Below are 12,549 nucleotides of genomic sequence, written 5' to 3' on the forward strand. Positions count from 1 at the left end.
CCTGCACACATTTGTCTTTTGTGATTGGCTGACTAGATGTGTTCATCTTGCTGCCAGTAGTGTAATTATGTTCCTTCAGCAAAGGATAACAAGAGAACAAAAAGCAAATTTGATAATGGAAGTAAACTGGAAAGTTGTTTAAAATTTTATGTTAGATCCAAATAATAAAAGAAATATTTTGGGTTTCCGGTCCCTTTAAATAAAAATGATCTAATGAAACAGAGAATTTTATTTTTACACTGCAATATTCTATTAAAAGTATTTTTCCATATACGGTTGGACTGGTTAACTTCAAGATAAATAGGTTGATTTATAAATGGTTTATAACAAATTGGCTCAATTTTGTATGCTTTTAAAAGGATGGATACTGCCATAACTTTCACCACGTTTAACTGGCAGGCAACAGTGATGCTAGGGATTTAAAAGCCCCTTCAAGTTCTCCAATTTTTTATCCCACTAATGTCAGAATTAATTTAGTCTGACTTAAATTCATGAGCATCTCTCTGAACTCAGTATTCCAATATTCTCCTGAATATACTCCATCCCCGATATACTATGTGTTTTAAAAGCACACACACAAGCAATACACTTATTTACGTATACTAGAGCTGACAGATCCCTGGACCAGAGAAGTGAACACAGGGCAGAACTGCTTTACTCAAGAACAGATGGATTAATCAGGTTTTGGTCAAGTAGAATCCTGGCTTGTTCCGAGCCCTTGAAAGGCAGCATTATTGGTATAAATTAATGTTAGCTAAATCCCTATTAAAACTTTCAGAAATAAAAATGGATTTTAAGAATAAAATTCACCTACCAAGCTATAAGTGTTCAAAGTGGCAAATGATAAGAAATATAATCTAACCAAAAAGTTTTAGATACAAACCTGTTTCCAGCCGTGTTGAATACTGATAGAGAAAATATAAATTCACCATATATAAAAAGCCAGTACCAGGTCCAACAGGAAAATAAAATGTTGATGTTATCGGCCGCCATATCTGTACAAAAGAAAAACCATTTTAAAACTTGGAAGATTATGAATAATACTAAACATTCTTAAAGGGCCATGAAACATTTTCCCTTCATGATTCAGATAGAGCAAGTGATTTTAAACAACTTTCCAATTTACTTCTATTATCTAATTTGCTTAGCTGGTATTCTTTGCTGAAAAGCATACTTAGCTAGGCTCAGGAGCTGGCTATACATACATTACTGTTGTCATTGGCTTACTGATATGCTCAGCTAGCTCCCAGTAGTGCATTGCTGCTCATTAAACAAAAGATATTGAAGCAAATTTGATAATAGAAGTAAATTCGTAAGTTGTTTTAAAAGATATGCTCTATCTGAATCATGAAAGATAATTTGTCAACTCCATTTGATACAAATGCACATTAATTTAACAACAAACTTCTCTGTAAGTAGCAAATTATTTGAAAAAACAAACTAAAGAATTAAAAAACATAATTTATGCTTACCTGATAAATTCCTTTCTTCTGTAGTGTGATCAGTCCACGGGTCATCATTACTTCTGGGATATTACTCCTCCCCAACAGGAAGTGCAAGAGGATTCACCCAGCAGAGCTGCATATAGCTCCTCCCCTCTACGTCACTCCCAGTCATTCGACCAAGGACCAACGAGAAAGGAAAAGCCAAGGGTGAAGTGGTGACTGGAGTATAAATTAAAAAATATTTACCTGCCTTAAAAACAGGGCGGGCCGTGGACTGATCACACTACAGAAGAAAGGAATTTATCAGGTAAGCATAAATTATGTTTTCTTCTGTTAAGTGTGATCAGTCCACGGGTCATCATTACTTCTGGGATACCAATACCAAAGCAAAAGTACACGGATGACGGGAGGGATAGGCAGGCTCTTTATACAGAAGGAACCACTGCCTGAAGAACCTTTCTCCCAAAAATAGCCTCCGATGAAGCAAAAGTGTCAAATTTGTAAAATTTGGAAAAAGTATGAAGCGAAGACCAAGTTGCAGCCTTGCAAATCTGTTCAACAGAGGCCTCATTCTTGAAGGCCCAAGTGGAAGCCACAGCTCTAGTAGAATGAGCTGTAATTCTTTCAGGAGGCTGCTGTCCAGCAGTCTCATAAGCTAAACGAATTATGCTACGAAGCCAAAAAGAAAGAGGTAGCGGAAGCTTTTTGACCTCTCCTCTGCCCAGAGTAAATGACAAATAGAGAAGACGTTTGTCGAAATTCCTTAGTTGCCTGTAAGTAAAATTTTAGAGCACGGACTACATCCAGGTTGTGCAGTAGACGTTCCTTCTTTGAAGAAGGATTTGGGCATAAAGAAGGAACAACAATCTCTTGATTGATATTCCTGTTAGTAACTACCTTAGGTAAGAACCCAGGTTTAGTACGCAGGACTACCTTATCCGAATGAAAAATCAAATAAGGAGAATCACAATGTAAGGCTGATAATTCAGAGACTCTTCGAGCCGAGGAAATAGCCATTAAAAATAGAACTTTCCAAGATAACAACTTTATATCAATGGAATGAAGGGGTTCAAACGGAACGCCCTGTAAAACATTAAGAACAAGGTTTAAACTCCATGGTGGAGCAACAGTTTTAAACACAGGCTTAATTCTGGCCAAAGCCTGACAAAAAGCCTGGACGTCAGGAACTTCTGACAGACGTTTGTGTAACAGAATGGACAGAGCTGAGATCTGTCCCTTTAATGAACTAGCAGATAAACCCTTTTCTAAACCTTCTTGTAGAAAAGACAATATCCTAGGAATCCTAACCTTACTCCAAGAGTAACCTTTGGATTCACACCAATATAGGTATTTACGCCATATCTTATGGTAAATCTTTCTGGTAACAGGTTTCCTAGCCTGTATTAAGGTATCAATAACTGACTCAGAAAATCCACGTCTTGATAAAATCAAGCGTTCAATTTCCAAGCAGTCAGCTTCAGAGAAGTTAGATTTTGATGTTTGAAGGGACCCTGTATCAGAAGGTCCTGTTTCAGAGGTAGAGACCAAGGTGGACAGGATGACATGTCCACCAGGTCTGCATACCAAGTCCTGCGTGGCCACGCAGGACCTATTAGAATCACTGATGCTCTCTCTTGTTTGATTCTGGCAATCAATCGAGGAAGCAACGGGAAGGGTGGAAACACGTAAGCCATCCTGAAGTCCCAAGGTGCTGTCAGAGCATCTATCAGGACTGCTCCTGGATCCCTGGATCTGGACCCGTAACGAGGAAGCTTGGCGTTCTGTCGAGACGCCATGAGATCTATCTCTGGTTTGCCCCAACGTCGAAGTATTTGGGCAAAGACCTCCGGATGAAGTTCCCACTCCCCCGGATGAAAAGTCTGACGACTTAAGAAATCCGCCTCCCAGTTCTCCACTCCCGGGATGTGGATTGCTGACAGGTGGCAAGAGTGAGACTCTGCCCAACAAATTATCTTTGATACTTCCATCATAGCTAGGGAGCTTCTTGTCCCTCCCTGATGGTTGATGTAAGCTACAGTCGTGATGTTGTCCGACTGAAACCTGATGAACCCCCGAGTTGTCAACTGGGGCCAAGCCAGGAGGGCATTGAGAACTGCTCTCAATTCCAGAATGTTTATTGGCAGGAGACTCTCCTCCTGACTCCATTGTCCCTGAGCCTTCAGAGAATTCCAGACGGCACCCCAACCTAGAAGGCTGGCGTCTGTTGTTACAATTCTCCAGTCTGGTCTGCTGAATGGCATCCCCCTGGACAGATGTGGCTGAGAAAGCCACCATAGAAGAGAATTTCTGGTCTCTTGATCCAGATTCAGAGAAGGGGATAAGTCTGAGTAATCCCCATTCCACTGACTTAGCATGCACAGTTGCAGTGGTCTGAGGTGTAAGCGTGCAAAGGGTACTATGTCCATTGCCGCTACCATTAAGCCGATTACCTCCATGCATTGAGCCACTGACGGGTGTTGAATGGAATGAAGGGTGCGGCAAGCACTTTGAAGTCTTGTTAGCCTGTCCTCTGTCAGGTAAATCTTCATTTCTACAGAATCTGTAAGAGTCCCCAGGAAGGGAACTCTTGTGAGTGGAACGAGTGAACTTTTCTTTTCGTTCACCTTCCATCCATGTGACCTTAGAAATGCCAGCACTAACTCTGTATGAGACTTGGCAGTTTGAAAGCTTGAAGCTTGTATCAGAATGTCGTCTAGGTATGGAGCTACCGAGATTCCCCGCGGTCTTAGTACCGCCAGAAGAGCACCCAGAACCTTTGTGAAGATTCTTGGAGCTGTAGCCAATCCGAATGGAAGAGCCACAAACTGGTAATGCCTGTCTAGGAAGGCAAACCTTAGGTACCGATAATGATCTTTGTGAATCGGTATGTGAAGGTAAGCATCTTTTAAATCTACAGTGGTCATGTATTGACCCTCTTGGATCATAGGTAAAATTGTCCGAATAGTCTCCATCTTGAACGATGGAACTCTTAGGAATTTGTTTAGGATCTTTAAGTCCAGGATTGGTCTGAAAGTTCCCTCTTTTTTGGGAACCACAAACAGATTTGAGTAAAACCCCTGTCCCTGTTCCGATCGTGGAACTGGATGGATTACTCCCATTAACAAGAGCTCTTGTACGCAGCGTAGAAAACAGAATTTATGTTTACCTGATAAATTACTTTCTCCAACGGTGTGTCCGGTCCACGGCGTCATCCTTACTTGTGGGATATTCTCTTCCCCAACAGGAAATGGCAAAGAGCCCAGCAAAGCTGGTCACATGATCCCTCCTAGGCTCCGCCTACCCCAGTCATTCGACCGACGTTAAGGAGGAATATTAGCATAGGAGAAACCATATGGTACCGTGGTGACTGTAGTTAAAGAAAATAAATTATCAGACCTGATTAAAAAAACCAGGGCGGGCCGTGGACCGGACACACCGTTGGAGAAAGTAATTTATCAGGTAAACATAAATTCTGTTTTCTCCAACATAGGTGTGTCCGGTCCACGGCGTCATCCTTACTTGTGGGAACCAATACCAAAGCTTTAGGACACGGATGAAGGGAGGGAGCAAATCAGGTCACCTAAATGGAAGGCACCACGGCTTGCAAAACCGTTCTCCCAAAAATAGCCTCAGAAGAAGCAAAAGTATCAAACTTGTAAAATTTGGTAAAAGTGTGCAGTGAAGACCAAGTCGCTGCCCTACATATCTGATCAACAGAAGCCTCGTTCTTGAAGGCCCATGTGGAAGCCACAGCCCTAGTGGAATGAGCTGTGATTCTTTCGGGAGGCTGCCGTCCGGCAGTCTCGTAAGCCAATCTGATGATGCTTTTAATCCAAAAAGAGAGAGAGGTAGAAGTTGCTTTTTGACCTCTCCTTTTACCGGAATAAACAACAAACAAGGAAGATGTTTGTCTAAAATCCTTTGTAGCATCTAAATAGAATTTTAGAGCGCGAACAACATCCAAATTGTGCAACAAACGTTCCTTCTTTGAAACTGGTTTCGGACACAGAGAAGGTACGATAATCTCCTGGTTAATGTTTTTGTTAGAAACAACTTTTGGAAGAAAACCAGGTTTAGTACGTAAAACCACCTTATCTGCATGGAACACCAGATAAGGAGGAGAACACTGCAGAGCAGATAATTCTGAAACTCTTCTAGCAGAAGAAATTGCAACTAAAAACAAAACTTTCCAAGATAATAACTTAATATCAACGGAATGTAAGGGTTCAAACGGAACCCCCTGAAGAACTGAAAGAACTAAATTGAGACTCCAAGGAGGAGTCAAAGGTTTGTAAACAGGCTTAATTCTAACCAGAGCCTGAACAAAGGCTTGAACATCTGGCACAGCTGCCAGCTTTTTGTGAAGTAACACAGACAAGGCAGAAATCTGTCCCTTCAGGGAACTTGCAGACAATCCTTTTTCCAATCCTTCTTGAAGGAAGGATAGAATCTTAGGAATCTTAACCTTATCCCAAGGGAATCCTTTAGATTCACACCAACAGATATATTTTTTCCAAATTTTGTGGTAAATCTTTCTAGTTACAGGCTTTCTGGCCTGAACCAGAGTATCGATAACAGAATCTGAGAACCCTCGCTTCGATAGGATCAAGCGTTCAATCTCCAAGCAGTCAGCTGGAGTGAAACCAGGTTCGGATGTTCGAACGGACCCTGAACAAGAAGGTCTCGTCTCAAAGGTAGCTTCCAAGGTGGAGCCGATGACATATTCACCAGATCTGCATACCAAGTCCTGCGTGGCCACGCAGGAGCTATCAAGATCACCGACGCCCTCTCCTGATTGATCCTGGCTACCAGCCTGGGGATGAGAGGAAACGGCGGGAACACATAAGCTAGTTTGAAGGTCCAAGGTGCTACTAGTGCATCCACTAGAGCCGCCTTGGGATCCCTGGATCTGGACCCGTAGCAAGGAACTTTGAAGTTCTGACGAGAGGCCATCAGATCCATGTCTGGAATGCCCCACAGCTGAGTGACTTGGGCAAAGATTTCCGGATGGAGTTCCCACTCCCCCGGATGCAATGTCTGACGACTCAGAAAATCCGCTTCCCAATTTTCCACTCCTGGGATGTGGATAGCAGACAGGTGGCAGGAGTGAGACTCCGCCCATAGAATGATTTTGGTCACTTCTTCCATCGCCAGGGAACTCCTTGTTCCCCCCTGATGGTTGATGTACGCAACAGTTGTCATGTTGTCTGATTGAAACCGTATGAACTTGGCCCTCGCTAGCTGAGGCCAAGCCTTGAGAGCATTGAATATCGCTCTCAGTTCCAGAATATTTATCGGTAGAAGAGATTCTTCCCGAGACCAAAGACCCTGAGCTTTCAGGGATCCCCAGACCGCGCCCCAGCCCATCAGACTGGCGTCGGTCGTGACAATGACCCACTCTGGTCTGCGGAATGTCATCCCTCGTGACAGGTTGTCCAGGGACAGCCACCAACGGAGTGAGTCTCTGGTCTTCTGATTTACTTGTATCTTCGGAGACAAGTCTGTATAGTCCCCATTCCACTGACTGAGCATGCACAGTTGTAATGGTCTTAGATGAATGCGTGCAAAAGGAACTATGTCCATTGCCGCTACCATCAACCCGATCACTTCCATGCACTGAGCTATGGAAGGAAGAGGAACGGAATGAAGTATCCGACAAGAGTCTAGAAGCTTTGTTTTTCTGGCCTCTGTCAGAAATATCCTCATTTCTAAGGAGTCTATTATTGTTCCCAAGAAGGGAACCCTTGTTGACGGAGATAGAGAACTCTTTTCCACGTTCACTTTCCATCCGTGAGATCTGAGAAAGGCCAGGACTATGTCCGTGTGAGCCTTTGCTTGAGTAAGGGACGACGCTTGAATTAGAATGTCGTCCAAGTAAGGTACTACAGCAATGCCCCTTGGTCTTAGCACAGCTAGAAGGGACCCTAGTACCTTTGTGAAAATCCTTGGAGCAGTGGCTAATCCGAAAGGAAGCGCCACGAACTGGTAATGCTTGTCCAGGAATGCGAACCTTAGGAACCGATGATGTTCCTTGTGGATAGGAATATGTAGATACGCATCCTTTAAATCCACCGTGGTCATGAATTGACCTTCCTGGATGGAAGGAAGAATAGTTCGAATGGTTTCCATCTTGAACGATGGAACCTTGAGAAACTTGTTTAAGATCTTGAGATCTAAGATTGGTCTGAACGTTCCCTCTTTTTTGGGAACTATGAACAGATTGGAGTAGAACCCCATCCCTTGTTCTCTTAATGGAACAGGATGAATCACTCCCATTTTTAACAGGTCTTCTACACAATGTAAGAATGCCTGTCTTTTTATGTGGTCTGAAGACAACTGAGACCTGTGGAACCTCCCCCTTGGGGGAAGCCCCTTGAATTCCAGAAGATAACCTTGGGAGACTATTTCTAGTGCCCAAGGATCCAGAACATCTCTTGCCCAAGCCTGAGCGAAGAGAGAGAGTCTGCCCCCCACCAGATCCGGTCCCGGATCGGGGGCCAACATTTCATGCTGTCTTGGTAGCAGTGGCAGGTTTCTTGGCCTGTTTTCCCTTGTTCCAGCCTTGCATTGGTCTCCAAGCTGGCTTGGCTTGAGAAGTATTACCCTCTTGCTTAGAGGACGTAGCACTTTGGGCTGGTCCGTTTCTACGAAAGGGACGAAAATTAGGTTTATTTTTTGTCTTGAAAGGCCGATCCTGAGGAAGGGCGTGGCCCTTACCCCCAGTGATATCAGAGATAATCTCTTTCAAGTCAGGGCCAAACAGCGTTTTCCCCTTGAAAGGAATGTTAAGTAGCTTGTTCTTGGAAGACGCATCAGCCGACCAAGATTTCAACCAAAGCGCTCTGCGCGCCACAATAGCAAACCCAGAATTCTTAGCCGCTAATCTAGCCAATTGCAAAGTGGCGTCTAGGGTAAAAGAATTAGCCAATTTGAGAGCATTGATTCTGTCCATAATCTCCTCATAAGGAGGAGAATCACTATCGACCGCCTTTATCAGCTCATCGAACCAGAAACATGCGGCTGTAGCGACAGGGACAACGCATGAAATTGGTTGTAGAAGGTAACCCTGCTGAACAAACATCTTTTTAAGCAAACCTTCTAATTTTTTATCCATAGGATCTTTGAAAGCACAACTATCCTCTATGGGTATAGTGGTGCGTTTGTTTAAAGTGGAAACCGCTCCCTCGACCTTGGGGACTGTCTGCCATAAGTCCTTTCTGGGGTCGACCATAGGAAACAATTTTTTAAATATGGGGGGAGGGACGAAAGGAATACCGGGCCTTTCCCATTCTTTATTAACAATGTCCGCCACCCGCTTGGGTATAGGAAAAGCTTCTGGGAGCCCCGGCACCTCTAGGAACTTGTCCATTTTACATAGTTTCTCTGGGATGACCAACTTGTCACAATCATCCAGAGTGGATAATACCTCCTTAAGCAGAATGCGGAGATGTTCCAACTTAAATTTAAATGTAATCACATCAGGTTCAGCTTGTTGAGAAATGTTCCCTGAATCAGTAATTTCTCCCTCAGACAAAACCTCCCTGGCCCCATCAGACTGGGTTAGGGGCCCTTCAGAAACATTATTATTAGCGTCGTCATGCTCTTCAGTATCTAAAACAGAGCAGTCGCGCTTACGCTGATAAGTGTTCATTTTGGCTAAAATGTTTTTGACAGAATTGTCCATTACAGCCGTTAATTGTTGCATAGTAAGGAGTATTGGCGCGCTAGATGTACTAGGGGCCTCCTGAGTGGGCAAGACTCGTGTAGACGAAGGAGGGAATGATGCAGTACCATGCTTACTCCCCTCACTTGAGGAATCATCTTGGGCATCATTGTCATTGTCACATAAATCACATTTATTTAAATGAATAGGAATTCTGGCTTCCCCACATTCAGAACACAGTCTATCTGGTAGTTCAGACATGTTAAACAGGCATAAACTTGATAACAAAGTACAAAAAACGTTTTAAAATAAAACCGTTACTGTCACTTTAAATTTTAAACTGAACACACTTTATTACTGCAATTGCGAAAAAACATGAAGGAATTGTTCAAAATTCACCAAATTTTCACCACAGTGTCTTAAAGCCTTAAAAGTATTGCACACCAAATTTGGAAGCTTTAACCCTTAAAATAACGGAACCGGAGCCGTTTTTAACTTTAACCCCTTTACAGTCCCTGGTATCTGCTTTGCTGAGACCCAACCAAGCCCAAAGGGGAATACGATACCAAATGACGCCTTCAGAAAGTCTTTTCTAAGTATCAGAGCTCCTCTCACATGCGACTGCATGCCATGCCTCTCAAAAACAAGTGCGCAACACCGGCGCGAAAATGAGACTCTGCCTATGCTTTGGGAAAGCCCCTAAAGAATAAGGTGTCTAAAACAGTGCCTGCCGATATTATTATATCAAAATACCCAAATAAAATGATTCCTCAAGGCTAAATATGTGTTAATAATGAATCGATTTAGCCCAGAAAAAGTCTACAGTCTTAATAAGCCCATGTGAAGCCCTTATTTACAATCGTAATAAACATGGCTTACCGGATCCCATAGGGAAAATGACAGCTTCCAGCATTACATCGTCTTGTTAGAATGTGTCATACCTCAAGCAGCAAGAGACTGCACACTGTTCCCCCAACTGAAGTTAATTGCTCTCAACAGTCCTGTGTGGAACAGCCATGGATTTTAGTGACGGTTGCTAAAATCATTTTCCTCATACAAACAGAAATCTTCATCTCTTTTCTGTTTCTGAGTAAATAGTACATACCAGCACTATTTCAAAATAACAAACTCTTGATTGAATAATAAAAACTACAGTTAAACACTAAAAAACTCTAAGCCATCTCCGTGGAGATGTTGCCTGTACAACGGCAAAGAGAATGACTGGGGTAGGCGGAGCCTAGGAGGGATCATGTGACCAGCTTTGCTGGGCTCTTTGCCATTTCCTGTTGGGGAAGAGAATATCCCACAAGTAAGGATGACGCCGTGGACCGGACACACCTATGTTGGAGAAACGCCTCTTTCTTTGTCTGGATTGTTGACAATCTTGACAGATGAAATCTCTCTCTTGGAGGAGAGTATTTGAAGTCCAGAAGGTATCCCTGAGATATTATCTCTAGCGCCCAGGGATCCTGAACATCTCTTGCCCAAGCCTGGGCGAAGAGAGAAAGTCTGCCCCCCACTAGATCCGATCCCGGATCGGGGGCCCTCAATACATGCTGTTTTAGGGGCAGCAGCAGGTTTCCTAGTCTGCTTGCCCTTGTTCCAGGACTGGTTAGGTTTCCAGCCTTGTCTGTAGCGAGCAACAGCTCCTTCCTGTTTTGGTGCAGAGGAAGTTGATGCTGCTCCTGCTTTGAAATTACGAAAGGAACGAAAATTAGACTGTCTAGTCTTGGCTTTGGCTTTGTCCTGAGGCAGGGCATGGCCTTTACCTCCTGTAATGTCAGCGATAATCTCTTTCAACCCGGGCCCAAATAAGGTCTGCCCTTTGAAAGGTATATTAAGCAATTTAGACTTAGAAGTAACATCAGCTGACCAGGATTTTAGCCACAGCGCCCTGCGTGCCTGAATGGCGAATCCTGAATTCTTCGCCGTAAGTTTAGTAAGATGTACTACGGCCTCCGAAATGAATGAATTAGCTAGTTTAAGGACTCTAAGCCTGTCCGTAATGTCGTCCAGAGTAGCTGAACCAATGTTCTCTTCCAGAGACTCAATCCAGAATGCCGCTGCAGCCGTGATCGGCGCAATGCATGCAAGGGGTTGCAATATAAAACCTTGTTGAACAAACATTTTCTTAAGGTAACCCTCTAACTTTTTATCCATTGGATCTGAAAAAGCACAGCTATCCTCCACCGGGATAGTGGTACGCTTAGCTAAGGTAGAAACTGCTCCCTCCACCTTAGGGACCGTTTGCCATAAGTCCCTTGTGGTGGCGTCTATTGGAAACATTTTTCTAAATATCGGAGGGGGTGAGAACGGCACACCGGGTCTATCCCACTCCTTAGTAACAATTTCAGTAAGTCTCTTAGGTATAGGAAAAACCTCAGTACTCGTCGGTACCGCAAAATATTTATCCAACCTACACATTTTCTCTGGTATTGCAACTGTGTTACAATCATTCAGAGCCGCTAACACCTCCCCTAGTAATACACGGAGGTTTTCCAGTTTAAATTTAAAATTTGAAATATCTGAATCCAGTCTGTTTGGATCAGAACCGTCACCCACAGAATGAAGTTCTCCGTCCTCATGTTCTGCCACCTGTGACGCAGTGTCTGACATGGCCCTAATATTATCAGCGCACTCTGTTCTCACCCCAGAGTGATCACGCTTACCTCTTAGTTCTGGTAATTTAGCCAAAACCTCAGTCATAACAGTAGCCATATCCTGTAATGTGATTTGTAATGGCCGCCCAGATGTACTCGGCGCTACAATATCACGCACCTCCCTCTGAGCGGGAGATGTAGGTACTGACACGTGAGGCGAGTTAGTCGGCATAACTCTCCCCTCGTTGTTTGGTGAAATTTGTTCAATTTGTACAGATTGACTTTTATTTAAAGTAGCATCAATACAGTTAGTACATAAATTTCTATTGGGCTCCACTTTGGCATTGCAACAAATGACACAGGTATCATCCTCTGAATCAGACATGTTTAACACACTAGCAAATAAACTTGCAACTTGGAAATACAATTCAATTAGAATAATATTAAAACGTACTGTGCCTTTAAGAAGCACAGAAGATCTATGACAGTTGAAAATTAATAAATTGAAACAGTTATAGCCTCAATCCTTGTAAACAACACAACTTTAGCAAAGGTTTAATCCCATTAGCAAAGATAACAAATTCTGAAAGCAGGAAACAAATTACAGAATAAACGTTTTTTATCTCAGTCAAACTATAATTCTCACAGCTCTGCTGAGAGAAATTACCTCCCTCAAAATAAGTTTTGAAGACCCCTGAGCTCTGTAGAGATGAACCGGATCATGCAGGGAATACAATGAGTTGCTGACTGAAATATTTGATGCATAGTAAAAGCGCCAAAAAACGGCCCCTCCCCCTCACACACAGCAGTGAGGGAGAACAGAAACTGTCAGAAAAACAGA

The 12,549-nt window shown here is 43.2% G+C and overlaps 1 protein-coding gene across 1 annotated transcript in view; it reads right to left on the reverse strand.

Annotated features, from left to right (window-relative positions):
- DERL1 (derlin 1) overlaps nt 1-12,549 on the reverse strand; it is an 84,409-nt gene that overhangs the window by 38,319 nt on the left and 33,541 nt on the right. Inside the window, exon 2 of the mRNA XM_053715329.1 lies at nt 884-995. Within this exon, the coding sequence (XP_053571304.1) occupies nt 884-995 (112 nt within the window). The remainder of the gene's footprint in view (nt 1-883; nt 996-12,549) is intronic.

Source organism: Bombina bombina, chromosome 5 (genome assembly GCF_027579735.1).
Source record: "Bombina bombina isolate aBomBom1 chromosome 5, aBomBom1.pri, whole genome shotgun sequence".
NCBI classification, from domain to species: domain Eukaryota; kingdom Metazoa; phylum Chordata; class Amphibia; order Anura; family Bombinatoridae; genus Bombina; species Bombina bombina.